The sequence below is a fragment of the Mustelus asterias genome, chromosome 21 (assembly GCF_964213995.1).
Source record: "Mustelus asterias chromosome 21, sMusAst1.hap1.1, whole genome shotgun sequence".
NCBI classification, from domain to species: Eukaryota; Metazoa; Chordata; class Chondrichthyes; order Carcharhiniformes; family Triakidae; genus Mustelus; species Mustelus asterias.
The window spans coordinates 66,687,669-66,714,778 of record NC_135821.1 but is presented as its reverse complement, the minus strand read 5'-3'; the positions used below and the strand labels follow the sequence as shown (position 1 = coordinate 66,714,778).

Genomic DNA, 27,110 nt, shown 5'->3' with positions numbered 1-27,110 from the left:
TCAGTTTAAACATTCATAGGCAGATAACACGGAAACATTAAGAATACCTTTGGGGCTGTCTGCCAGTCAATCACAACACACGGGTCTGGTAGACCATAAGACCTGCTCGTGTTTCATGTGCTGGGCTCTCCCTTCTGTTGATAAGGAAATGAATCTCTGCAAGAGTGAGACCTCCAACTTGTTCTATACAATTGCAGAATCTCACACACATTGAAAAGGTTTCATTGCCACCTCCGATATGAATGACTGACCCTGATGAAGTGCCACGGCCAGTGAATTCAGTGTCAAAGCATTTTGCATCTTAGGTTATCCATCTCCCCAGCGCCAATAATAAGAACTGGAATAGACTGTGCTACGCAAGTGTTTTATATTATGATTCCCAATTATTCCTACACATGGGTACCTCTGTTTCTGAAGGTTTTATTTGACTGGCGGACAAATACACTTATTGATTCTCTAACTGCTTAAATGTATCATAGTTGGGTTATCCGTTCAGCAAAGCTGTACGTTACATCAAGGGGTAAGTAATTACAAAATAATTGAGTTCTGTGTCGATCAGGTCCCTGTACTTAATGTACAAGTTGCGCAGGAGCTTATCTTCTTCGTTCGTTTCGTACTTGTGCATGTAAATTCTCACCTGTCGATTAAACAATGTCCGTGTCACATCAACAGTCTCAAAGATTTTAATCAAGCCCTCTCTATTCCCAAGTCCAGCCAAGGCAAACTTATTTTGTTAATTCCTGAGACATTGCATATTTTATTAAACTGTATGTGTATAATATCACAGCAGTGTGGTTAACTCTTAACTGCTTGTTGAAATGGTCCATCAAACCATTCAGTTCAAGGACAATTAGAGATGGGTAACAAATTTTGGAAGTGGCCTCACAGCGCCAGGGACCCGGGTTCGATTCTGGCCTCAGGTCACTAGCTATGCGGAGATTGCACATTCTCCCCGTGTCTGTGTGGGTTTCCTCCAGGTGCTCCGGTTTCCTCCCACACTCCAAAGATGTGCAGGTTAGGTGGATTGGCCATGCTAAATTGCCCCTTAAGTGTCCCAAGATGCGTAGGTAGGGGGATTAGTGGGGTAAATACATGAGATTAGGGGGATAGGGCCTGGGTAAGATGATCTGTCGGAGAGTCGGTGCGGACTCGATGGGCCAAATGGCCTCCTTCCTCACTGTAGGGATTCTATGATTCGATGAATGCCCACATCTCAAGAAAGAATAAAGAAAAGAAAGGATTATGGTTAAGCGACTTAAGGTAAGTAAGTTTTACAAATGGCAGTCTTTGTTTATAGAAAGAATTTTGCCGGAATTTTACCATCTCGCCCACCTGAGGCTCATAAGATCCCGCCTGAGGCCAACGGAGGATGCCATCCTGGTGAGCCTCGCCCGCATTGAGGTGGTAAAATTCCAGCCTTTGTGTCTTCCATGGGTGGGACCAATAAATGAAACTTAATCCAAATCTGATAAACACAAAACAGTTCATCCAAATGATCCATGATATTGTGCTATGGAAGGGAGAAACTGCAGTCTGGTTAGGTTTTGCTTCACTAAAGTTAAAGTGTTTGCATTTATTTTCCCTTCTCTCCTTTTTATTTACTCCCTTCTCTCCACAGATTCATTTTGGTCTACAGTTCCAAATATATCAACTAGGGGAGCTGATGGTCTAGTGGTATTATCGCTAGACTATGGACCCGGGTTCGAATCCCGCCACAGCAGATGGTGGAATTTGAATTCAATAAAAAATATCTGGAATTAAGCATCTACTGATGACCATGAAACCATTGCCGATTGTCGGAAAAACCCATCTGGTTCACTAATGTCCTTTAAGGAAGGAAATCTGCCGACCTTACCTGGTCTGGCCTACATGTGATTCCAGAGCCATAGCAATGTGGTTGATTCCCAACTGCCCTCTGAACAAGGGCAACTAGGCAATAAATGCGGGCCAGCCAGCAACACCCATATCCCACAAATGAATAAAAAGAAATCTGTGGCACATTGTGCATGTGAACTGGCATTTTTATATGTAAGTTAGATTTACCCATCATTGAGGGCATCATAAGTGAACTTTCTGATTCACTCCCCCCACCACCAGCAGCTGCTGTGTATACAACAGACAAGCTGCACCGCAACAACTCCCTATGGTTCCTTTGATTGCACCACCAAACCTACTATCTAGAAGGTCAAGGCAGCAGATGAATGGGAACACCGTCACTTGCAAGCTCCCCTCCAGTCCAGACACTATACTATCCTCATTTGGAACTGTATCACCATTCCTTCACTGTCACTGGGTCGAAATCCTGGAACTCCCTTCCTAACAGCACTGTGGGTGCACCTACACCACATGGACTGCTGCACAGTTCAAGAAGACAACTCGCCACCACCTTCTCCAGGGCAGTTCACGATGGCCAATTAATGTTGGTCTTGCCAGCAAGCACTCAGATCCCAAGAACCAGTTTTTAAAAAACTGAATCTGATTCTCACCCAAAATTCTACATTTTCCAAAAAGGATCGGGGAATAGTAATCGGGAAGCATGAACCCTGTCTTTTCTGGGCCTCTCCCTCCCTCACAGGAGTAAGGGTGTATGACAGAACCTCTTGCTATCCTGACTGAGATGGAGGGGTATAAATTTAAGGAGTGTCCTGGTTTGGATGGACAGTGTCTTTCCCAGCTCAGTCACTAGGGGGCAGTGGCTGACCGTCAAAGAGAAAGTGATTTCTGGACTCCAAGGTACAGGACATGGCGACCTGGAGTGTGAAAGGTTAAAGGAGCCAGTAGCAGAAATATGACACATCCACATCTCAGTGATTAAGGTTTTAGTGATGGAGAATTTTTAAAAGTTTATTTATTAGTGTCACAAGTCGGCTCACATTAACACTGCGGTGAAGTTACTGTGAAAATCCCTTTGTCGCCACACTCCGGCACCTGTTCGGGTATACCGAGGGAGAATTTAGCATGGCCAATGCTCCTAACCAAACAAGCCTTTTGGACTGTGTGAGGAAACCGGGGCACCTGGAGGAAACCCACGCAGACATGGGGAGAACGTGCAGACTCCGCATAGACAGTGACCCGAGCCAGGAATTGAACCCGGGTCCCTGGCGCTGTGAGGCAGCAGTGCTAACCACCATTCAACCCATCCAGGATATCGCTGGGGATTAGAATGTGCCGTGACTCTGCCCTGTTTACGTAGCGGAACAAAACTCCCTAAACTTTCTCTCCAGTGCAACTCTACCTGGGATGTCAATTGAACAGAAGAGTATTCAGTATTCATCCACAGAGGGTCTGCCCACAGTTCCTATCGCATAAAAGCCAACATTAAAGAAGTGAATTGATATGACCCCTTATAATAAAGTGCAAAAATGTCAAAATATAAAGAAAGGGGAAGAGAAAGCAAAATACTAGAGTGTTGGAAACAATAAACAGGGGGAGAGGCAAGGATCGATTCCCGGCCTTGGGTCACTGTCTGTGCGGAGTCTGCACATTCTCCCCGTGACTGCGTGGGTTTCCTCCGGGTGCTGGGCAATCTAGGCTAGTGAGTGGGCCACAGGATTGAAATCGAGCTTGTTCACTCACCACGATCCCACGAATAAGGTTAAATACATTTAATACACGCTGAATATTTCATAACGAGTTATAGAAAATGCTTAACCATTCAATTCAAACCATTCAAGGGGGCATCACGGTGGCACAGTGGTTAGCACTGCTGCCACACAGCGCCAGGGACCCGGGTTCGATTCCCGGCTTGGGTCACTGTCTGTGCGAAGTTTGCACATTCTCCCTGTGTCTGCATGGGTCCCCTCCGGGTGCTCCGGTTTCCTCCCACAGTCCAAAGACGTGTTGGTTAGGTGCATTGGCCATGCTAAATTCCCCCTCAGTGTACCCCAACAGGAGCCAGAGTGTGGCGACTAGGGGATTTTCACAGTAACTTCATTGCGACGTTAATGTAAGCTACTTGTGACACTAATAAATAAACTTTAAGTTTTAGTAATAGAACTGTCATCAACAAGTGAAATATTTTGACACTTTGGACACAGAGGGAGCGCATGGCTCTCACAGTCAATGTTGTGAGCAATCAGCACGCACCCCGCTTTGCTTGCCCTTGCTTTACATGCGAATCGCTTCAGTTTCATTCATATCGGTCGGAAAAAAACTCCGCAGATGGAAACCAGCAGAATGTTGCAATCCTGCGCATTGGAACGGTCAACACAATGTCTCCTGGGCCTTACTCAGAACCCAGGTGGACCGCATGTGGCCCCCAGACCACAGGTTGCCCACCGCTGATCCACTGCAATAGAACCCAAACAGAACAATAGCTCTACAATATCAGGGGACAAAGGGCCAGCAGTTGGTGAACTCTGCAACTCCAACAGGATGAGAATGTATTGCTGGAACATTAAGGACCTGCTGACTACAGTATTTATTAACCTGAGCAGTAAGGCATTATGTCAATGACCCAGTCTTCATGCTAATGTGGCCCTGAAATCCTGTTAATGACAACAATTGCTCTACCTTCAGAGTGCGGAAGTTGGATTTTCCCTCCTGACGATACTGCAGCATTGTCTCAATAAACTTAATACTGAGAAAAGCCCAGATTTTCATATAGTGCAGCCGTTCACACGTTAACACCAGTTGGAGTAACTCATCATCAATCCGTTCATGACTATTATTAAATTCCAACGTCAATTTCTGCAAAGAGAAATCACATCTCAGAATGAAGACTGGGCAATACATCCACATAAATATAGATATTGTTATACGCTCAGCAGAATCAATGTTTATTCTGATTAGTATGCAAGACCAGAAAAATACAGATCAAATGTCAGCAAATGGCCGTTCGGTCGTCCCAAACTTGAATAGAGACTGGGCTAGTCGCAGCGTAAAGGGGCAAGACTTCCTAGAGTGTGTTCAGGAGAATTTTCAACAGCAGTGTGTGTTCAGACCAACAGGAAAGGATACACTGCCAGATCTTGTTCTTGGAAATGAGGTGGGCCAAGCGGATCAAATCAGTGGGGAAATATTTAGGAAATAGTGATCATTGTATCATAAGATTTAGGATGATGATAGAAAAGGACATTAGGTAGTCATAGAATCCCTACAGTGCAGAAGGAGGCCATTCAGCCCATCGTGTCTGCACTGACCACAATCCCACCCAAGCTCTATTCCCATAACCTCACATATTTACCCTGCTAATCCCCGGACACTAGGGTCAATTCAGCATGGCCAATCAACCTATCCCGCACACCTTTGGACTGTGGGAGGAAACCGGAGTACCCGGAGGAAACCCACACTGACACGGGGAGAAGGTGTAAATTCCACACAGACAGTGACCCGAGGCCAGAATTGAACTCGGGTCTCTGACACTGTGAGGCAGCAGTGCTAACCACTGTGCCATCGTACCGCCCATCCAGAGGAAGAATAATTAACTCGGGAGAGCTGACTTCAATGGGGCAAGAACAGAGCTGGGCCAATAGACTGGAATGAAAGGTTGATGGGAAAAATTAGAATCATGCAATCATAGAACCATAGAAATCCCTACATAACAACATAAGAACATAAGAAATAGGAGCAGGAGTAGGCCATCTAGCCCCTCGAGCCTGCCCCGCCATTCAATAAGATCATGGCTGATCTGAAGTGGATCAGTTCCACTTACCCGCCTGATCCCTATAACCCCTAATTCCCTTACCGATCAGGAATCCATCTATCCATGATTTAAACATATTCAACGAGGTAGCCTCCACCACTTCAGTGGGCAGAGAATTCCAGAGATTCACCACCCTCTGAGAGAAGAAGTTCCTCCTCAACTCTGTCCTAAACTGACCCCCCTTTATTTTGAGGCTGTGCCCTCTAGTTCTAGTTTCCTTTCTAAGTGAAAAGAATCTCTCCATCTCTACCCTATCCAGCCCCTTCATTATCTTATAGGTCTCTATAAGATCCCCCCTCAGCCTTCTAAATTCCAACGAATAAAAACCCAATCTGCTCAGTCTTTCCTCATAATCAACACCCCTCATCTCTGATATCAACCTGGTGAACCTTCTCTGCACTCCCTCCAAGGCCAATATATCCTTCCGCAAATAAGGGGACCAATACTGCACACAGTATTCCAGCTGCGGCCTCACCAATGCCCTGTACAGATGCAGCAAGACATCTCTGCTTTTATATTCTATCCCCCTTGCGATATAGGCCAACATCCCATTTGCCTTCTTGATCACCTGTTGCACCTGCAGACTGGGTTTTTGCGTCTCATGCACAAGGACCCCCAGGTCCCTCTGCACAGCAGCATGTTGTAATTTCTTTCCATTTAGATAATAATCCAATTTGCTATTATTTCTTCCAAAGTGAATAACCTCGCATTTGTTAACGTTATACTCCATCTGCCAGATCCTCGCCCACTCACTCAGCCTGTCCAAATCTCTCTGCAGACCTTCTACGCCCTCCACACGATTCACTTTTCCACTTATCTTTGTGTCGTCTGCAAACTTTGTTACCCTACACTCAGTCCCCTCCTCCAGATCGTCTATATAAATGGTAAATAGTTGAGGCCCCAGTACCGATCCCTGCGGCACGCCACTAGTTACCATCTGCCAACCAGAAAAGCACCCATTTATTCCGACTCTCTGCTTCCTGTCGGATAGCCAATCCCCAATCCACGCTAACAACCTACCCCCAACTCCGTGTGACCCAATCTTCTTCAGCAACCTTTTGCTACAGTGCAGAAGGAGGTCATTCAGCCCATTGAGTCTGCACCAATCTTTGACAGAGCTTCCCACCCAGGCCATACCCCCATAACCCCATGTATTTATCCCACTAATCCCACAACACACATATCCTGGGACACAAAGGGGCAATTTACCATGGTCAATCCACCTAACCTGCACATCTTTGGACTGTGGGAGGAAACTGGAGCAGCCGGAGGAAACCCACGCAGACACGGGGAGAACATGCAAACTCCAAAGTTAGCTGAACAATGGGCTACCTTCAAAAAAGAAATGGTTCCAGCACAGTCAAAGCAAAAAGGAAAGGGAGGGCAACAAATCCAGAGCTCCCTTGATGAAAAGGGAGATAGAAACTAAGTTAAGGTAGAAAAAGTGTGCTTTTGACAGGTGTCAGGTAGAAAACACAATGGAGAATGAAGCTGAATGCAGAAGGTTCAGAGGAGAGGTGAAAAAGCAAAAAAGAGAAGCAAAGATGGATTTCAATAAAAGACTGGCAGCCAATGTAAAAGGGAAACAGGGATGTGTTGTTGCAATAATACCCATTGCATAATACCCATCCATACTTAGGATATTGTGTGCAGTTTTGGTCTCCTTTTCTGAGGAAGGATGCTCTTGCTCTCGAGGGAGTGCAGCAAAGGTTTACCAGGCTGATTCCGGGGACAGCGGGACTGGTGTATGAGGAGAGATTGATTAGGTTAGGATTGCTTTCGCTGGAGTTCAGACGAATGAGGGGGGATCTCAAAGGGACTTATAAAATTCTAAGAGGATTAGACAGGGTAGATGCAGGAAGGATGTTCCCGTTGGTGGGGATGTCCAGAACCAGGGGTCTGGACATGAGGATTCAGGGTAGACCATTTAGGACAAAGATAAGGAGACATTTCTTCACCCAAAGAATTGTGGAATTCATTACCACAGGAAGTAGTTGATGCCAAAACATTGAATGTATTCAAGAGACGGCTGGATATAGCATTTGGGGTGAATGGGATCAAAGGTTATGGGGAGAAAGCAGGATTAGGCTATGGAGTTGAATGATCGGCCATGATCATGATGAATGGTGGAGCAGGCTCGAAGGGCCAAATGGCCTCCTCCTGCTCCTGTCTTCAATGTTTCTATGAATCCCAAAGTCCTCTATTAGCACCTGAATAGGAAATGGGTGGTAAAAGAAGGGGTAGGACGCTTAGGGAACAAAAAGGGTATTTACACATTGAGGCACAAGGCATGGCTGAGATGTTAAATGAATACTTTGCCTCTGTCTTTACAAAGGAAGTAGATGCTACCTAGGCCATGGTGACAGAGGAGGAAACTCTGTCCCCAGGAGGGTTGAAACTTGATAAGGAGGAGGTATTGGATAAACTGCTGGTACGTAAAGTTGACCGGAAGCGGATGAGATACATCGAGGGATAGTGAAAGAAATGAGATTGGAAATTGTAGGGGCGCAGACCATAATCTTTCAGTCTTCCTTAGACACAGGAGAGGTGCCAGAGGACCGGAGAATTGCAATTGTTACGCATTTGTTCAAAACAAATTTAAGGATATGCGTCAGCAATTACAGACCAGTCGATTTAACATCCAGCGGTAGGGAAGCTTCTGGAAAACAATTATTCGAGGTAGAATTGATAGTCACATGGAAAAATGTGGGTTGATTAGGAAGAGTCAGCATGGATTTCTTGAGGGAAAATCGTGTTCAACTAACTTGCTGGAGTATTTTGAAAGAGGGGGGTTGATGAGGGTAATGCTGTGAATGTGATGTACATAGACTTCCAAAAAACATTCGATACAGTGCCACACAACAGACTTGTGAGAAAAGTTATAGCTCATGGAACTAAAGTGACAGTAGCAACATGAATGCAAAATTGGCTGAATAATAGAAAACAGCGAGTAACGGTTAATGGATATTTCTCAGGCCGGAGGAAGGTTTGTACTCAGGTTTACGCAGGGGCCGATATTGGGACACTTGCTCCTCCTGCTTTAGATCTTGATGTGCAGGGAACAATTTCAAAGTTTGCAGTTGATACGAAACTTGGAAGTATTATAAACTGAGAGGAGGACAGTGTGGAACTTCAGAGAGACATAGACAAGTTGGTGGTGTGGGCAGATTGGTGGCAGATGAAGTTCAATGCGGAGAAGCGCGAGGTGATGCATTTTGGTAGGAAGAACATGGAGAGACAGTATAAAATAAAGGGTGAAATTTTTAAAAGGGGCACAGGAACAGCAAGAAACCAGGGTGTATATGTGTATAGGTCAGTAGAAGTGAGGAGAGCAAGTAATAAAGCATACAATATTCTAGGCTTTACTAATAGGGGAATAGAGTACAAGAACAAGGAGGTTATGCTGAACTTATACAATAAACTAATTAGACCTCAGCTGGAATATTGTGTACAGTTCTCGGTGTCACACTATAGGAAGGATGTGAATGCATTGGAGAGAGTGAAGAAGAGATTCACAAGAATGGTTCCAAGGATGAGAAACTTCAATGATGAGGATAGATTGGAGAGTTTGGGACTGTTCGCCTTGGAGAGAAGAAGGTTAGGAGGAGATTTGATAGAGATGTTCAAAATCATGAGGGGGCTGGACAGAGTCGATAGGGAGAAACTGTTCCCCCTTGTAAAAGGATCTCGAACGAGAGGGCATAGATTTAAAATGATTTGCAAATGTGATGTGAGAAAAAACTTCTCCACACAGCAATTAGGTTCAGATCTGGAATATACCACTTGGGAAGTGTGGTGGAGGCAGGTTCAATCAAGGCATTCAAGAGGGCAATAGATGATTACTTGAATAGAAACAATGTGCAGGGTATGGGGAAAAGGCCAGGGAATGGCACTAAATTACAATGCTCATTGGTTAGCACTGCTGCCTCACAACTCCAGGAACCCGGGTTCGATTCCCGACTTGGGTCACTGTCTGTGTGGAGTTTACACATTCTCCCCTTGTCCCTTGGGTTTCTCCCCTTGGGTTTCCTCCGGGTGCTCCGGTTTCCTCCCACAGTCCAAAGACATGCGGGTTATGTAGATTGGCCATGCAAAATTGCCCCTTGGTGTCAGGGGACTAGCAAGGGTAAATGCATGAGGTGGAGGGGGTAGGGCCTGTGTGGGATTGTGGCCTCATTCTGCACCGTAGGATTCTATGATTCTATGAGAGCTGGTCCAGACAAGATGGGCCAAATGGCCTCCTTGTGCACTATAACAATTTTGTGATTCCATTGTTGAAAAAAGAGACATGCTATCAAAGCTTTTCATCTTGCACTCATCAGGACAGCTACACAATATAAACAAACAGTTAGGAGAACAACAATTTCTACTGCATGAGAAGCAAGTGCTGGCTGGTTGGTAAGTGGATTCTGATTGGTAGAAGTGTTGCCATGGCGAATTCAGAAGAGAAGTTAACTGCTACATGTGAACTCAGTTTGCTGATATTTGAGCATTTCTGAAAAAAGAGACATGCATTAACTGCGAGGGTGTTATTTCATATGCAAATCAGGCAGGTCGACTGATTGGTCAAAACATTGCCATGGGGAATGAACCAGGGAATGACTGTTCCCCCAACTTCTGTTTAGTTGGAAAAGATGCAATGTGTAGATGTGCTCCTTCTATCTGCAAAGAACTGGTCCCCGTGAGTGAACGTATGTGGCTTCTAGTGCGTGTAAGTGAACCGCAATGCGAGACCAACTGATAATCTTAAATTGGTTTTCAGTGTAGATCTTAGCACTGTCAAGATTGTTCAGCAAGTGTTGTACAATCGCGGAATCACATCTACAGTTGGGCACTTTGAGTTTTGCAAGCATAGGCTGGTTGGGCACGGTCAGTACATTGCCTGCTATGAACAAGTGAAGGGATGGTCTTCCACTCAGAGTTGATGCCTGGTGTGAACTTGAAATACAAAATTTCAAGTTAACTGAAACTAACAGTTAACTGTTCTCTGCTGCATTCTCCATGCCAACGTCTCTGCCAATCAGAGTCCACTTGTCAACCAACCAGCAGTCTTCACATGCTGACACCTTATCAAGTGGACAGTCAGTTTACCTGTGTAGCTGTGCCTGATGAGTGCAAGGTGAAAAACTTCAATAGCATGTCTCTTTTTTCAGCAATGCTCAGATATCAGCAAATTGAGTTCATATGTAACAGTACAATTGAAACATGAATCCATATTTATCTGCCTCCTTTGGATAACCACAAATTTTCTTTTGATTTCCAGTATTTACTGTACTTTTTTTTGCCTTTACTCATTACTCATTACACGATGAGTGGACCAGGGGAACATTGCAATTTCTGCACATTAACGTGGAAGGTAATTGTAGATTGTGGCAAGAGAGAGAGAGAGCGGTTAGAGTAATAGCAACATTTCCTTTTGAATGGCCAACAGGGGACAAAATTGTACAGTTTGTCTTGGTTCCCAGAGTAGCTGTGTAAGTAAAGGTGATTCTAGTCCTCAGTGTTCATCTAAATGAAGGTTACTGGGGAAAACGTGTCAAGAGGTTGAAGGTCATAATAAAGGCACATTGCAGTTGTGCTATTTAAACATTAGAGGTTTGGTCTTGGCTGCATTTTATCCCCCACAAGGTTATTTCTCTTCTAAGCTTCCTCGAGTGGATTCAATCCGGCCTAATTTATGGATCATCTGTTGTGACATAGCTCTGCACAGTAGGGTCAACCAGTGCCAAAATCAAGGTCTCAGACATTCTAAACACTTAAAAGTTACGTATAAACTTTAACATGAGTTTTCACTTGTAAATTATGCTTTGGTTTCATCTGAGTCATGGAAAATGTGATCAGCTGCTCCTAAAAAGATAGATTTTCGTCAATGGAATGAACTGTGAATGAACTGTCTTTTTCTTTTACCAGTTGTTCTGGTAAAGGCACTTGACTCTTTGCCTGACTGTCCTCTATGACGCCTTATGAAGTGGACATTCTTCCTGTGTGAGCGATAAAGGAAGTGTTGGTGAGCAACTCAACCGTCACTGTCATAGGCGAACATGTTTCCGTCATTATCCGTGTCCGCTCCTTATCCAGGAGGGGTCAGTGCAGGGATCCGGGACTATTTTCCTTTCGCGAGTTTAGGGTCATGCCCACCAAGCTGAGATGACTGCTCTGTGTGCCTCAGTTATATTGATTATTCTAACTCAATCCACGAAGGGTTGCATTTTGTGCGTTTTTCACCTAACCCTTCCTGTCATTCAGACAACTGTACGTCTCAGACAGCTTACCTCAAAGCGTGTGAACATACGGATTAGGAGCAGGAGTAGGCCATGTGGCCCCTCGACCCTGCTCCGCCTCACAGCGCCAGGGCCCCATGTTCTATTCTGGCCTGGGGTGACTGTTTGAGTGGAGTTTGCACATTCTCCCCATGTCTGCGTGGGTTTCCTCCGGGTTTTCCGGTTTCCTCCCACAGTCCAAAGATGTGCGGGTTAGGCGGATTGGCCATGCTAAATTGTCCCTTAGTGTTGGGAGATTAGCAGAGTGGGGTTTGGGACCTGGGTGGGATCGTTGTCAGTGCAGGCTCGATGGGCCAAATGGCCTCCTTCTGCACTATAGCAATTCCATTCCTATAAATGGTTGATCTGATTGTGGCTTAAACTCCACATTCCTGCCTACGCCACCGATAAAACCTTTGACCCCCTTGTTAGCCAAGAATCTATTCACCTCTGCCTTATAAATATTCAATGACACTGCCTCTACTCTCTGGGGGAGAGAATTCCAAAGATTCATAACCCTCGGGGGGGAAACAAAATCCTCTCATCATTGCTTCTGAACTGAGTAAACTCACAACTTTTTTACTGAATCTCTTTGGTGTTGTGTGTAAAGAATGGAGGAGAGGCAGTGTATTGTCACTGGGTTAGTAAGCCAGAGACCCAGGGTAATGCTCTGGGGACCTGAGTTCGAATCCTACCTTGGCAGATGGTGAAATTTGAATTCAATAAAAATTAAAATGATGACCATGAAACCATTGTCGATTGTTGTAAAAGCCCAATTTGTTCATGAATGTCCTTTAGGGAAGGAAATCTGCCATCCTTACCTGGTCTGGCCTACGTGTGACTCCAGAGCCACAGCAATGTGGTTGACTCTCAACTGCACTTGAGAAACTAGGAATGGGCAATAAGCCATAGAATCATAGAATCCCTACAGCCCATCGAGCCTGCACCGACCACAATCCCACCCGGGCCCTATACCTGTAACCCCACATATTTACCCTGCTAATCCCCTGACACTAAGGGTCAATTTAGCATGGCCAATCAACCTAACCCGCACATCTTTGGACAGTGGGAGGAAACCAGAGCACCCGGAGGAAACCTACGCAAACACGGGGAGAATTTGCAAACTTCACTCTGACAGTCACCCCAGGCCAGGACTGAACCCGGGTCCCTGGTGCTGTGAGGCAGCTATGCTAACCCCTGTGCCGTGGCCAGCCACCGATGCCCATGTCCCAGCAAATAATAATTTTTTTTAAAAAAATCAGCCAGCCCTTTTACATGTCTGAGAGAGTTCATGATCTGGGGAGTTTGTTTAAAGTTTATTTATTAGTGTCACAAGTAGGCTTACATTAACACTGCAATGAAGTTATTGTGAAAATCCCCTAGTCGCCACACTCCGGCACCTGTTCGGGTACACCGAGGGAGAATTCAGCATGGCCAATGCGCCTAACCAGCACGTCTTTCAGACTGTGGAATGCAAACCGGAGCGCCTGGAGGAAACCCACGCAGACACGAGAAGAACGTGCAGACTCCGCACACACAGTGACCCAATCGGAACCCAGATCCCTGGTGCTGTGAGGCAGCAGTGCTAACCACTGTGATCTTCTGGTATTGAAATTTTTAAGGTAAGATGGTAGAGATACAAAAGTGTCCAGAGGGGCAGTTTTTTCACACAGAGGGTAATGAGTGTCTGGAACAAGCTGCCAGAGGTAGTAATAGAAGCGGGTACAATTTTTTCTTTTAAAAAGCCTTTAGACAGTTACATGGGTAAGATGGGTATAGAGGGATATGGGCCAAATACGGGCAACTGGGACTAGCTTAGCGGTTTAAAATAAAAGGGTGGCACGGACAAGTTGGGCCGAAGGGCCTGTTTCCATGCTGTAAACCTCTATGACTCTATGACCTGTCTTTAGACATACCTGTAAGACATCTCTTACCTGTAGAGTATTCTTGTAGTGGGGAATTAGATCAGTCAGAGTGGGTTTCATGGTCCAATCTGGGTCGCTAAAGTAGCAGCTCCGAAAATTTAAGCTCCTGACCGGGATCTCCGGCACCAAAATCCGAGTCAGCCGATCGTTCTTCATCACAAGTTCAAAGTAAAAATTGACTTTCAGGTTGGTGGCACGTTTGGCCAGCTTGGACCAGGAGAGTCCCCAGACCACCTGGTTGTGAGGATCGTGGATGTGGCATTTAACGTGCATGGTGCGGAGGTGCTGGTAGCAGCTCTCACACAGGGTGTCCAGGAGATCATCAGAGATGCAGTTATAATTGATGGAAATGCTGGTAAGGTTGCAGAAGCTGCGGATGATCTTGGGGAAGGTGGGGTTGGCATAGATGGCCAGGTGATGGCTGAAGAAGTCTTCGATGTTGAGCTCAGAGATGGAGCTCCTGTTCCTCTGGTGGATCAGCGAGTTCAAGATGGAAAAGCCCTGCTCCATGCCTAATCGTGCTCCCCTCAGGTTGAACGACTGAAGGTGTCTGCACTCACGGCGGAGAAAAAAGTTCAAGCTCTTTGGAAAGAGGAAAAAGAATCAATTCCCATATATATAGTCACTCAGGCCATGGCCGAGTGGTATTAGCACTGCTATTCCAGAAACTCAGCTAATGTTCTGGGGACCTGGCAGATGATGGAATTCTAATTCAATAAAAAATATCTGGAATTAAGAATCTGATGACCATGAAATCATTGTTGGAAAAACCCATCTGGTTCACTCATGCTCTTTAGGGAAGGAAATCTGTCTTCCTTATCTGGTCTGGCCTACATGTGACTCCAGAGCCACAGCAATGTGGTTAACTCTCAACTGCCCTCCAAGGACAACGAGGGATAGGCAATAAATGTTGGCCAATGCCCATGTCCCACGAATGAATAAATACAGAAAAAATGTCATTCTACAGAATTTGAGTGATGCCCGAAAAAAGAAACATGCTGTTGAAGCTTTTCATTTGATACTCATCAGGACTGATTCGCAAGAAAACCAAATCTCAAAGGGAACAACAATTTCTACTGCATGAGAAGAAGGTGAACTAAGTTTGGTGGAGACATTGCCATGGAGAATGCATCAGGGAACAGTTAACTGCCAAACTTTTGTTTACTGTTGTTCTGTTTGAGAGCTGGTGTTCTCTCGAATCTGCCTCTCATTTTGGTTATACCTAAACAACAATATGCAGAACTTCTAATTAAATATAGACAGCAAATCCTACAGTGGTACAGCTTCTCTTATTTCCAAATTCAGCGTATTATTTAGTTTTTTTCTATACTTATTATTACTTCACAAGTAAAGTTAAGGTGCTCAGTAATATTCGCTTTATAAATATTAATTTTTTACCTATTGCTTCTGGTGTTTTTTTGCTGTGGGACAGATCAAGTGTCCTTTATCCATAGATCCAAAAACATCCAATATCCATGCTTTTTTAGAACCACATTGATCTTTAGCCTGGGAAGATTAGTTGTTTGACTGCACTGTTTATCTTGCAATTCTCATGGCGAATATGTCAAAAAGAAACTTACTCCAGGTACCCTGAATTTATTATTCAATGATACATCTGATTTTTCAAGCCATTTTATTTACTATAGACTGTAGGTAGCCTAGGCTGAGGGAGGCTAAATGCATGTTTATATGCGGTGCCTAAAATGATCTGACATCAGAAATGCAATTGACCCCAAGGGCTTCGGATAAAAGATACGCGACCTGAATTTTGTTTGCACTGTTAGAAAAAATTTAAGTTAAAGTTTATTGATTAGTCACAAATAAGGTTTACATTAACACTGCAATGGAGTTACTGTGAAATACCCCTAGTCGCCACACTCTGGCGCCTGTTCGGGTCAATGCACCTAACCAGCACGTCTTTCAGACTGTGGGAGGAAACCGGAGCACCCGGAAGAAACACACGCAGAGACGGGGGGAACGTGCAAACTCCACACTGACAGTGACCCAAGCCGGGAATCGAACCTGGGTCGCTGGCACTGTGAGGCAGCAGTGCTAACCAAATCACATACACAATTACACAGTGAAAAGGTGTGTTATTTATGGTCATCTGCGGTGAAATAGTCTTTTGATTCTTTCATAGATTACAGTATATCCATTAGCTGAGGAAGGAGTTAGTTCAATGAACAGCTATTTATAACTTCACACATCCCTGAGTTCCCATCTGAATTTTTATATGCATGTAGCCAGTTCCTGTGCTGTACTTACCGAAGTAGACCTTCCTGCTATGGAAATGGATTCTGGATATTTTGTTACAGTGCAGGTCTTAGGGAGTAATTAAGAAATGCAGTCGGTCTGTCTAAAGATATTGGTGCTATTGCTAAGAATGTGCTGCCTCTATTTTCTCAGGAGGCTAAGGAAATTTGGCATGACAGCTATGACTCTCAACAACTTTTACAGATGCACCATAGAAAGCATTATTTCTGGTTGTATCACAGTTTGGTATGGCTCCTGCTCTGCCCAAGACTGCAAGAAACTACAAAAGGTTGTGAATGTAGCCCAATCCATCACACAAACCAGCCTCCCATCCATTGACTCTGTCTACACTTCCCGCTGCCTCAGCAAAGCAGCCAACATAATTAAGGACCCCACGCACCCCGGACATTCCCTCTTCCACCTTCCTCCTTCGGGAAAAAGATACAAAAGTCTGAGGTCACGTACCAACCGACTCAAGAACAGCTTCTTCCCTGCTGCTGTCAGACTTTTGAATGGACCTACCTCGCATTAAGTTGATCTTTCTCCACACCCTAGCTGTGACTGTAACACTACATTCTGCACTCTCTCGTTTCCTTCTCTATGAATGGTATGTTTTGTCTGTATAGCGCGCAAGAAACAATACTTTTCACTGTTAATACATGTGTCAATAATAAATCAAATCAAATCAAATCAAAATCTTCCCTGCTGCCATCAGAGTTTTGAATGGACCTACCTTATCATATAGAATCAAAGAATTCCTACACTGCAGAAAGAGGCAATTCGGTCCATCGAGTCTGCACCGACAAAATCCTACCCAGGCCCTATCCCCATAACCCCACATATTTACCCCGCTAATCCCTCTAGCCTACGCATCCCCGGACACTAAGGGGCAATTTAGTATGGCCAATGCACCTAACCCATACATCTTTGGACTTTATAGAAATCATAGCAATCATAGAAACCCTACAGTACAGAAAGAGGCCATTCGGCCCATCAAGTCTGCACCGACCACAAACCCACCCAGGCCCTACCCCCATATCCCCACATATTTACCCACTAATCCCTCTAACCTACGCATCTCAGGACACTAAGGGCAATTTTTAGCATGGCCAATCAACCTAACCCGCACATCTTTGGACTGTGGGAGGAAACCGGAGCACCCGGAGGAAACCCACGCAGACACGAGGAGAATGTGCAAACTCCACACAGACAGTGACCCAAGCCGGGAAGCAAAAGTTGATCTTTCGCTACACACTAGCTATGTCTGTAACACTATATTCTGCACCCTCTCCTTTCCTTGTCCCATACATACTCTATGAATGGTATGCTTTGTCTGTATAGTGTGCAAGAAACAATACTTTTCACTGTATCCCAGTACATATGACAATAATAAATCAAATCAAATCAAATCAAATGTTTTGTTCAAATAATTTCATCTATTAAAAAAAATTTGACTGTTGCATCAGAAGTCTGATTTCACAATTCTTGAGAGGTTGTGCTTGATTCGTTTGATCCTTGTACTGTTTTCCCCTGGATTTTGGCAAAGGCAATCGTTACTCCAAACACGGGGACAACTGGAATTGAAAGGGAAAGTTACGGCAGTCGGACTGGTGAGAAATACAGAGCACCAGAGGCAGCCACAAGAGCTTGGCTGTGTTACTGTATCGTCACCATTGTTAGTACAATCAGTTTTTATTTATTCATCCGTGGAACATAGACATCGCTGGCTGGGCCAGCATTTATTGCCCATTCCTAGTTGCCCTTGGAGGGCAGTCAAGAATCAACCACATTGCTCTGGAGTCACATGTAGGCCAGGCCATGTAACGATGGCAGATTTCCTCCCCTAAAGGACATTAATGGACCAGATGGATTTTTCCGACAATCGACAATGGTTTCATAGTCATCAGAGCTTGCTAATTCCAGATTTTTTTTATTGAATTCAAATGCCACCAGCTGCCGTGGCGCGATTCGAACCCGGATCCCCAGAACAATAGCTGAGTTTCCAGATTAATAGGCCAGCGATAATACCACAAGGCCATCGCTTAAGCACCTACTTCTACTTGCATTAATGCAATGATATGAATCATTATCGACAGACTGGATAAGCCAAAGAAAGCAATATTTGGACAGATGACCTGTAACTTTCATAGAGCTTGGTTTTTAAAAGGATCTCAAGGGAGGAGAAGAGCAGAGGGACCAGAGAAAATTCAGAACATTATTTACTTATTAAAAAAAAGCTTTTAAAAATGTCAGGGATATTAAAAGATAGAAGGATAGGGCAGAGTGCTGTTGTAGATTACTAAAGGAACCTTTAGCATCTTTTTAACACTGTGTTCAAGTGCGGCACGGTGGCACAATGGTTAGCACTGCTGCCTCACAGTGCCAGGGACCCAGGTTCAATGCCAGCCTCGGGTCATTGTCTGTGTGGAGCTTGCACCTTCTCACCATGTCTGCATGGGTTTCCTCCGGGTTGCCCGGTTTCCTCCCACATTCCAAAGATGTGCAGGTGAGTGGATTGGCCGTGCTATATTGTCCTCAGATGTGTAGGTTAAGGGGATTAGCCATGGTAAATGTGTGGGGTTACAGGGATAGGGTAGGGTGGTGGGACTGGGAAAGATACTCTGCTGGAGAGTCGGTGCAAGCTCGATGGGCCGAATGGCCCCGTTCCGCTCTATGATGTGATTCCAGAGCTCCCTGACAGTAATACATGCTTGCATTTATATTGCATTCTGCATGACCACTAGATGTCTCAAGACGATGTCTAACCAGTGAAACATTCTGTGAAGTGAAGTCACTGACACTGATGTGGGAACCATGGCAACGAATGTGCCCTCAGGGAACTCCCACACACACAGTGTTGCAACATAAAGAGACAGTCTTATGATGTCAACTGAGGGATATATGTATCGGCCAAGACACTGGGCGGGGAGCAACTCCTCTTCCAAATAGTGTCACAGGATCATTCACATCTGCCCAGGCACAATGTATTATGCAAAAGTCAGCACCTCCAACAGTACAGCACTCCCCCAGCGCTGCGACGGAGCATCAGCTCTGATTTCTGTGCTGAGGTGGGATTCATAGAATCCGTACAGTGCAGAAGGAGGGCATTCGGCCCATCGAGTCTTGCATCGATTCCAGCATAGAACCTTCAAGTTAGAGGCCAGAGCACCACTAAACAGGCCCTTTGGCCCAACTTGTCCATGCTGCCCTTTTTTTTAACCACTAAGCTAGTCCCAATTGCCTGCATTTGGCCCATATCCCTCTACACCCATCTTGCCCACGTAACTGTCTAAATGCTTCTTAAAAGACAAAATTGTACCCGCCTCTACTACTACCTCTGGCAGCTTGTTCCAGACACTCACCACCCTCTGAGTGAAAAAATTGCCCCTCTGGACCCTTTTGTATCTCTCCCCCTCACCTTAAACCTATGCCCTCTAGTTTTAGATTCCCCTACCTTTGGGAAAAGATATTGACTATCTAGCTGATCTATGCCCCTCATTATTCTATAGACCTCTATAAGATCACCCCTCAGCCTCCTGCGCTCCAGAGAAAAAAGTCCCAGTCTATCCAGCCTCTCCTTATAACTCAGACACTTATCCTGGAAGACGATACCTTCAGGAATGCGCTCCTAACAGACGAACTCCACACGAGGCGATCCAACTCCAGATGTTGAATGGTGAAGGATTTTAATCGGTTGTTTTCGTTTCCCAAGCGAGCAAGGAAGCTCCTCATTGTTATCTGGAATCTCCTCGTCAGGAGGGAATTGTACGGATTCATGAACTTAATTTCACAGTTTACCAGATACCTGCCAAACTTCTTGGCGTACCAGATGGCGGATTCGTACTCAGCTCGGCGATATTTGGATGGTCTCCCACAGAAGGTGAACGTTCTGGACCTCCAGAGGGCTGGCGAATGCATCACGTGGTTCCAGCACTTGCACACCAGTGCTGCCCGGACCCTGTCCTGGTCTCCCAGCCATCTGAACACCTGTCTCAGGGACACCTCCGGCAGTTCACTCCAATTTCCTGCATCTGTACACTGATCGTGGGATATTTCCATCCCGGTCAACCACGGTGAATGCTAGGATCGACAAGGATTAAAGCCCAAACATTAGATCGATCAGAACCAGTCGAAATGTCAATCACACTCGACAGGCCGGAGATACTATTTTAATCACTTTATTGACAGCCTCATTATGAATCAACGCGTAGGGCGGGATTTTCCAGCCACGCTCGCCCCGGAACTGGAAAATCCCGCCCGAGGTCAATGGACCTTTCCGTGGTCTTCCCCCCCGCCCCCCCCATCAACAACTACGATTCCCATGCAGACAAAATGGGAAAATTCGCCCCATTGAGTACCAACCAGCTAGTGTTACTTGGTAAGATGTAAAACTAAGATTCATAACATATCGGTCGGGATTTTTAAGTGCCTGCAAATAGTGCTGTCAGATGGGTGGCACGGTGGCACAGTGGTTAGCACTGCTGCCTCACCGCGCCAGGGACCCGGGTTCAATTCCTGCCTTGGGTGACTGTCTGTGTGGAGTTTAAATGTCCTTACCTGACTGCTAAAGGAACACAGATAGAATGATTTCATAACATACTCCAGCCGCTCTATATATTTTGTAATTGAGTCCATTTAACTCAAAACATTTTTTTCTTTTTCTCCAATGGGTTGTGGGCATCATTGGCAAGGCCAGCATTTGTTGCCCATCACTAATTGCCCTTGAACTGAGTGGCTTGCTGGGCACTTTCAGAGGGCAATTAAGAGTGAACTACATTGCTGCAGATCTGCATGTAGATCAGACCAAGTCAACGTGGCAGATTTCCTCCCCTTAAGGACATTAGTGAATGGGTTGTGTTTCCACAACAGTCAATCACAGTTGTCATGGTGGTCACCATTACTGAGACTAGCTTTATATTCCAGATTTATTAATTTGATTCAACTTCTACCAGCCCCTGCGGTGGTATTTGAACCCATGTCCCCGGTGGTACAGTGGTTAGCACTGCTGCCTCACAATGCCAGGGACCTGAGTTCAATTCCGCCCTTGAATGACCGCCTGGGTGGAGTTTGCTTGTTCTCCCTGTGTCTGCGTGGGTTTTCTCCGGGTGCTCCAGTTTCTTCCCACACTTCAAAGATATGCAGGTTAAATGGGTTAGCCATGATCCATGCGTGAGGTTACAGGGATGGGGTGGGCCTAGGTTGACTGCCCTTTTGGAAGGCCGGTGCAGATTCGATGGGCTGAATGGCCTCCTTCAGCAGTGCAGGGATTCTATGGATTTATCTTTGAGATTGAACCTTTTAACGATTGTGTTTTTAATCACTTTTCTCTTCTGCGCTTTGTAGTTCCTCACCATTTAGAAAATTTGGGCAGGATTTTCCACGACATGTTTTGTGGTGGCTGGAGGAAGCCCACCATTGGCCAGCGGGCGGATCTTCTAGACATGCCGTTGTCAACGGGGTTTCCCATTGAAAGCACTCCTCACCGCTGGGAAACGCAGGTGGTGCACCGTCGATAGGTAGGTTCTTGATTATTAAGGGGATCAGGGGTTATGGGGAAAAGGCAGGAGAATGGGGATGAGAAAAAAAATCAGCCATGATTGAATGGCGGAGCAGACTCGATGGGCCGAGTGGCCTAATTCTGCTCCTAGGTCTTATGGTCGGCAGGGCCGGAAGATCCTGCTGCCGTGAACAGCCGGAAAGTTCCAACCTTCATCTTTCTTGCGTCCAAAATGGATGAGCTTCCATTTGCCCACATTGAACTCCATTTGTCAAAGTTATACTTACTCCCTTGGTCAGTCTCTGAGCTGTTCTCAGTTTAATTGTGGATCTCCCTCCATTCCGACACCCATTTTCAGGATCAGAATTTGTCACTATACCATTATTAATTTTTCAATTTTGGGCAATTTATAGAAACCTCTGACGGTGACGTACCTTTTCCCTTTCACCTATTCCATTTTACTTATCCATTTTCTACTGCTCACTCTCTCTGTAATGCTGAGGCTAGTTGCGACCTGTGTAATTAGATAGCTGATTAAAACCCAAGAACCTATACAATCACAGAATAAAGGAGGCTGTTCAGCTGATACATTCCTGCTGCAGCTCTGAATGAGCAATACACAGAGTGCCCCGAGCTTCTCCCCATCACTCTTATATTGAAAATTATTTTATTTATCATCTGAGGGGGTTATCAATAATTTGAGATGACTCTAAATTGACGATCGATTGTGATCAATAACTGTGCCATGTGAAACAGCTCCATTAAGTGCCCATCCGATAATTACCCATTTCAGATTATAATCCAATTCTTTCTTGAATATCTCAATTGTCCCTGTCTCTTGTCACACTGTCAGGCAGCACACTCCAGATCCAAAGTGCCTGTTGCATGATAATGTTTCTCCTCATGTCTCAATTGCTTTTCCCGCCAATTATATTAAATCTGTGTTCTCTCATTCTCAATTCTTCCACCAATGAGAACACTTGTTCCCTATTGTTGTGAAGTTGAGTTTATGAAGCTTTAAAAGCTGGTTTTGTGTTCAGTGCTTGAACATTTAAAATACAGAGTACACAGATTGCAATAATTGTAACTAGGACCAAGCATCAGGGTTACCTTGGTAACAGGCTTTGCAGGCTTTTGCATTTTGATAGCCTATCGGTTTAAAGAAGGCTCTCAGCGGTCAGGACCCAATCAAATTTGAATTTGCTGTTGTTGACAGCCTCAGACCAATCCTGATGTAGGAAAATGGATAGGTCATCAAAGATATAAAAATAGGAACTCAACTGCCTGCTTTCAGTTGAGTTCAATTCAGTTAGTTCAGTAGAGTGGAACTAAAAAGCTGCCACCTCTTAATACGTAGAGAGGGCAAGAGCGGCTCTCTGTCAGCTAAAAATATCTCTTAAGAGAGCTCTCCATCTGCTCACCAGAAGGGTGCCAAATCAGAAACTTTCAGCAACTTCGACAAAAGAACTCCAAAGGTTTTCTTCCAAAGCCACAAAACCGGTTTGTATATTTTTTTGAGAGTGACTAAGTTAGTATTATTATTTTTATGGTAATGAATGATGCTTGTATTTATTGGTAGCCACGTTGTTGAGATGCTGGCGTTGGACTGGGGTGGGCACAATAAGAAGTCTCACAACACCAGGTTAAAGTCCAACAGGTTTATTTGGTAGCACAACTTTCAGAGTGTCGCTCCTTCTTCAGGTGAGTGAGGACTCGTGTTCACAAACAGGGCATATAAAGACACAAACTCAATTTACAAGATAATGGTTGGAATGCGAGTCTTTACAGGTAATTAAGACTTAAAGGTACAGACTATGTGAGTGGAGAGAGGGTTAAGCACAGATTAAAGAGATGTGTATTGTCTCCAGCCAGGACAGTTAGTGAGATTTTGCAAGCCCAGGCAAGTCGTGGGGGTTACAGATAGTGTGACATGAACCCAAGATCCTGGTTGAGGCCGTCCTCATGTGTGCAGAACTTGGCTATCAGTTTCTGCTCAGTGATTCTGCATTGTCGTGTGTCGTGAAGGCCGCCTTGGAGAACGCTTACCCGAAGATCAGAGGCTGAATGCCTGTGACTGCTGAAGTGTTCCCCCACAGGAAGAGAACAGACTTGCCTGGTGATTGTCGAGCGGTGTTCATTCATCCGTTGTCGTAGCGTCTGCATGGTTTCCCCAATTTACCATGCCTCGGGACATCCTTTCCTGCAGCGTATCAGGTAGACAACGTTGGCCAAGTCGCAAAAGTATGTACCATGTACCTGGTGGATGGTGTTCTCACGTGAGATGATGGCGTCTGTGTCGCTGATCCGGCATGTCTTGCAGAGGTTGCTGTGGCAGGGTTGTGTGGTGTCGTGATCACTGTTCTCCTGAAGGCTGGGTAGTTTGCTGCAGACAATGGTCTGTTTGAGATTGTGCGGTTGCCACAGCAACCTCTGCAACCTCTGAAAGTTTGTGATACCAAATAAACTTGTTGGACTTTAACCTGGTGTTGTAAGACTTCTTACTGAATTTATTGGAACAGCGTTCTAGTCGAACCTTACTTTAATCGCTATGTCCCTTGTTTGGATAAAGTTCCGGTTGGTTAAATAAATAAGTTGTTAATTATTCACCTAAAGTGAGTGTCAGATCTTTCTGTTAATGAACCTCTAAACATTAATGAAGAACAGTTAACATCTTCCCAAACACTTTTAACAGATTACGAAGCGAGGTAAAGGGGATTAACCTCTGCGTCCTAACAGATTGGGGGCTCGGGGTCCGGGATCTGAACAGTTCTAAAGAGGATCTGAACAGTCTTAAATCTTTAAAGTAAACCTAAGTGAGGAAATGGCTCTTAACATTGCTAAAGAAGTACTGGGGGGTCAAAGATGCTTCCCAGATTTGCCAAGAAACTTTAGAGAAACAGATGACAATTGTGGAATTAGCAAATAGACTAAAATTGGGTTTAACCAAGGAAAATAAGAAAGCTGAAATTGTAACGGGGTTAATCAAGCATTTCGGTCCAGCAGAGGAATAGTCAAGTGCAATGGAGTTAGAAATAATTAAATTGCGAATGAGACAGTTGGAGTTAGAAAATGAAATTAAAAGGCTGGAGTGAGAAGGAAGAGTAAGGGAAAGAGAAAAAGAAAGAGAAAAGGAGAGAGAAGAAAGGGAAAAAGAGAGAGAGAGAGAGAGTAGAAAGAGAGAAGGTAAGAGAGGTTGATTGAATAGGAAAAATGCAAGGAAAAAGATTGCAAATGACAGGACAAAGCGTACAAGATAGAAGTGATGAGGAAACTCATCATAGCCAACCGCCTGGTAAGGATATATGCAAATATGTCCACCAAACATTACCAAAATTTGACGAAAGTGATGTAAAAGCCTTTTTCACATCCTTTGAGAAATTGGCCACACAGATGAAGTGGCCAGAGGAGGTATGGGTAATTTTACTTCAAACCAAGTTGGTAGGCAGGGTTACTGAGGAGTTTGCAGCGCTGTCAGAGAAAGTTTCAGGAAAGTATGAAGAAGTAAAGAGGGCTGTTTTGAGTGCTTACGAATTGGTACCAGAAGCATATAGACAACGGTTCAGAAATGTAAGGAAAGAACCAGGTCAGACATATATTGAGTTTGAAAGAATTAAGCGGAAAAACTTCGATGGATGGGTGAGACCATTAAAGATGGAAGAGATCCTTAGAGTTACTATTCTGCCGGAGGAGTTTAAAAACTCACTTTCCGTCAAGAAAATGATACAAAAGTCTGAGAACACATACCCACCGACTCAAGAACAGCTTCTTCTCTGCTGCCATCAGGCTTTTGAATGGACCTACCATATATTAAGCTGATCTTTCTCTACACCCTAGCTATGACTGTAACACTACATTCTGCACCCTCTCCTTTCCTTCTCCCCTATGTACTCTATGAATGGTATGTTTTGTCTCATTAGCACGTAAGAAACAATACTTTTCACTGTATACTAATACATGTGACAATAATAAATCAAATCAAAAGTCAGTTCACGGTGAAAATCACGCAGTTCTGTTATTAACGGGAATTGTACAGGTAGCTTACCAGTTTCCGATCACAGTTAATTCATCAATAAAAGGCTTGTTACATCACACTCCAGGTCACAGAATGAGTACAGATCCAGTCAAATGTGAATATATTCTTGAAGGACCGTTTTAAGCACGCGTTAGTTACCAATTGCGTAAGTGTGTTTTTCATCAAACCGTACTTGCCCCCTAAGACTAGGTTCACTGTCAGTCAAGATCTCTTTCACTATAAACTTTTAACCAAACCTTCTTTCCTGTGCTGCCATTATAACTGACCAGTGATGTTTCAAGGGGTTGTCAGATCATAGCAACCACTGTGATATCACGCTCTGATTGTTACATTTCACTTTGTGTCAGTTGGGGTTAAATTCCCACACTGAAATCAGTCCTCCTCACTCAGTCAAACAACAAAAAAAAGGCTTCATTGTGGCTAAGACTCATTCATTCTGTCACTAGGTAAACTATAGACATGTTCAGAAGCCTGTGTGTTCCAATTAGGTCATAATTTCTATTGTTGCAAGGCGTGTTTAGTTCTTGCAAATCCCATTAGAATTTGAACTTCTAGTGTCCTCATAAGATGAAAGTCACTAGAGGTACAGAAGATCACCCGGTGCCTTTGTGATCTGTCATGCCTCTGCATCATATGTTAGCAATCCACATAAGAAGTATCTTTCTTTAATGATATATCCTTGAGTCAACCTGTTGAGTCAAGGTGAAATGGGCACGGTGCTGTTTCCCCAGCAACTACATTGAGAAATCATGATGCCTCATTCTACCAAGATTATTGGTTAAAAAGTATCACATGTGAAGGGGTTACGATCATTGAATGCAGTAGAATTCCCCTGTGAATTAAATACAGTACAGATCCCTGGGAAGCTGCTGTGAAGATGTTTCAGTGCATTTCCCACCCTTGCGGATAGAAACATAGAAGATAGGAGCAGGAGGAGGCCATTTGGCCCTTCGAGCCTGCTCCGCCATTCATCACCATTATGGCTGATTGTCCAACTCACTAGCCTAATCCTGCTTTTTCCCCATAACCTTTGATCCCATTCGCCCCAAGTGCTATATCCAGCCGCCTCTTGAATACATTCAATGTTTTGGCATCAACTACTTCCTGTGGTAATAAATTCCACAGGCTCACCACTCTTTGGGTGTAGAAATGTCTCCACACCTCTGTCCTATGCTGGGCAGCATAAACAGGCTGACCAAGGGACAGAGGGTGAGAACTCTGATAACCACAAGCTGTAACAGCAGGTGTGGATGTTTGGATGGTGTAACCATGTAGGCGTACCTCGTTAGTAATTAATCATTATAATTAGACAAGTATATAGAGGTTATAACTGGTTAACTATATTCAGCTGACATAAATGAAGTAATCATTGAGTTGTAATTGAATGTCAATTACTTCAGAACGAATGTATACTTGTGATTGGTGTATACAAATTACTTGTAAGATAAGCAAAGGTATAATTGTTCATGCCACGTATCACTCAGCAAGTCTGTACGCC

The 27,110-nt window shown here is 44.5% G+C and overlaps 1 protein-coding gene across 1 annotated transcript; it reads right to left on the bottom strand.

Moving 5' to 3' along the window:
- Window positions 1–508: 508 nt before the first annotated feature.
- On the bottom strand, window positions 509–20,156 carry LOC144508977 (F-box only protein 39-like). Its single transcript, XM_078237197.1, has 4 exons — window positions 19,695–20,156; window positions 13,839–14,411; window positions 4,513–4,689; window positions 509–637 (listed from the first exon to the last, which is right to left on the bottom strand). The coding sequence occupies exons 1-4, from the start codon at window positions 20,139–20,141 to the stop codon at window positions 509–511; spliced, it is 1,326 nt and encodes a 441-aa protein (XP_078093323.1). The 5' UTR covers window positions 20,142–20,156.
- Between the last annotated feature and the right edge of the window lie 6,954 nt (window positions 20,157–27,110).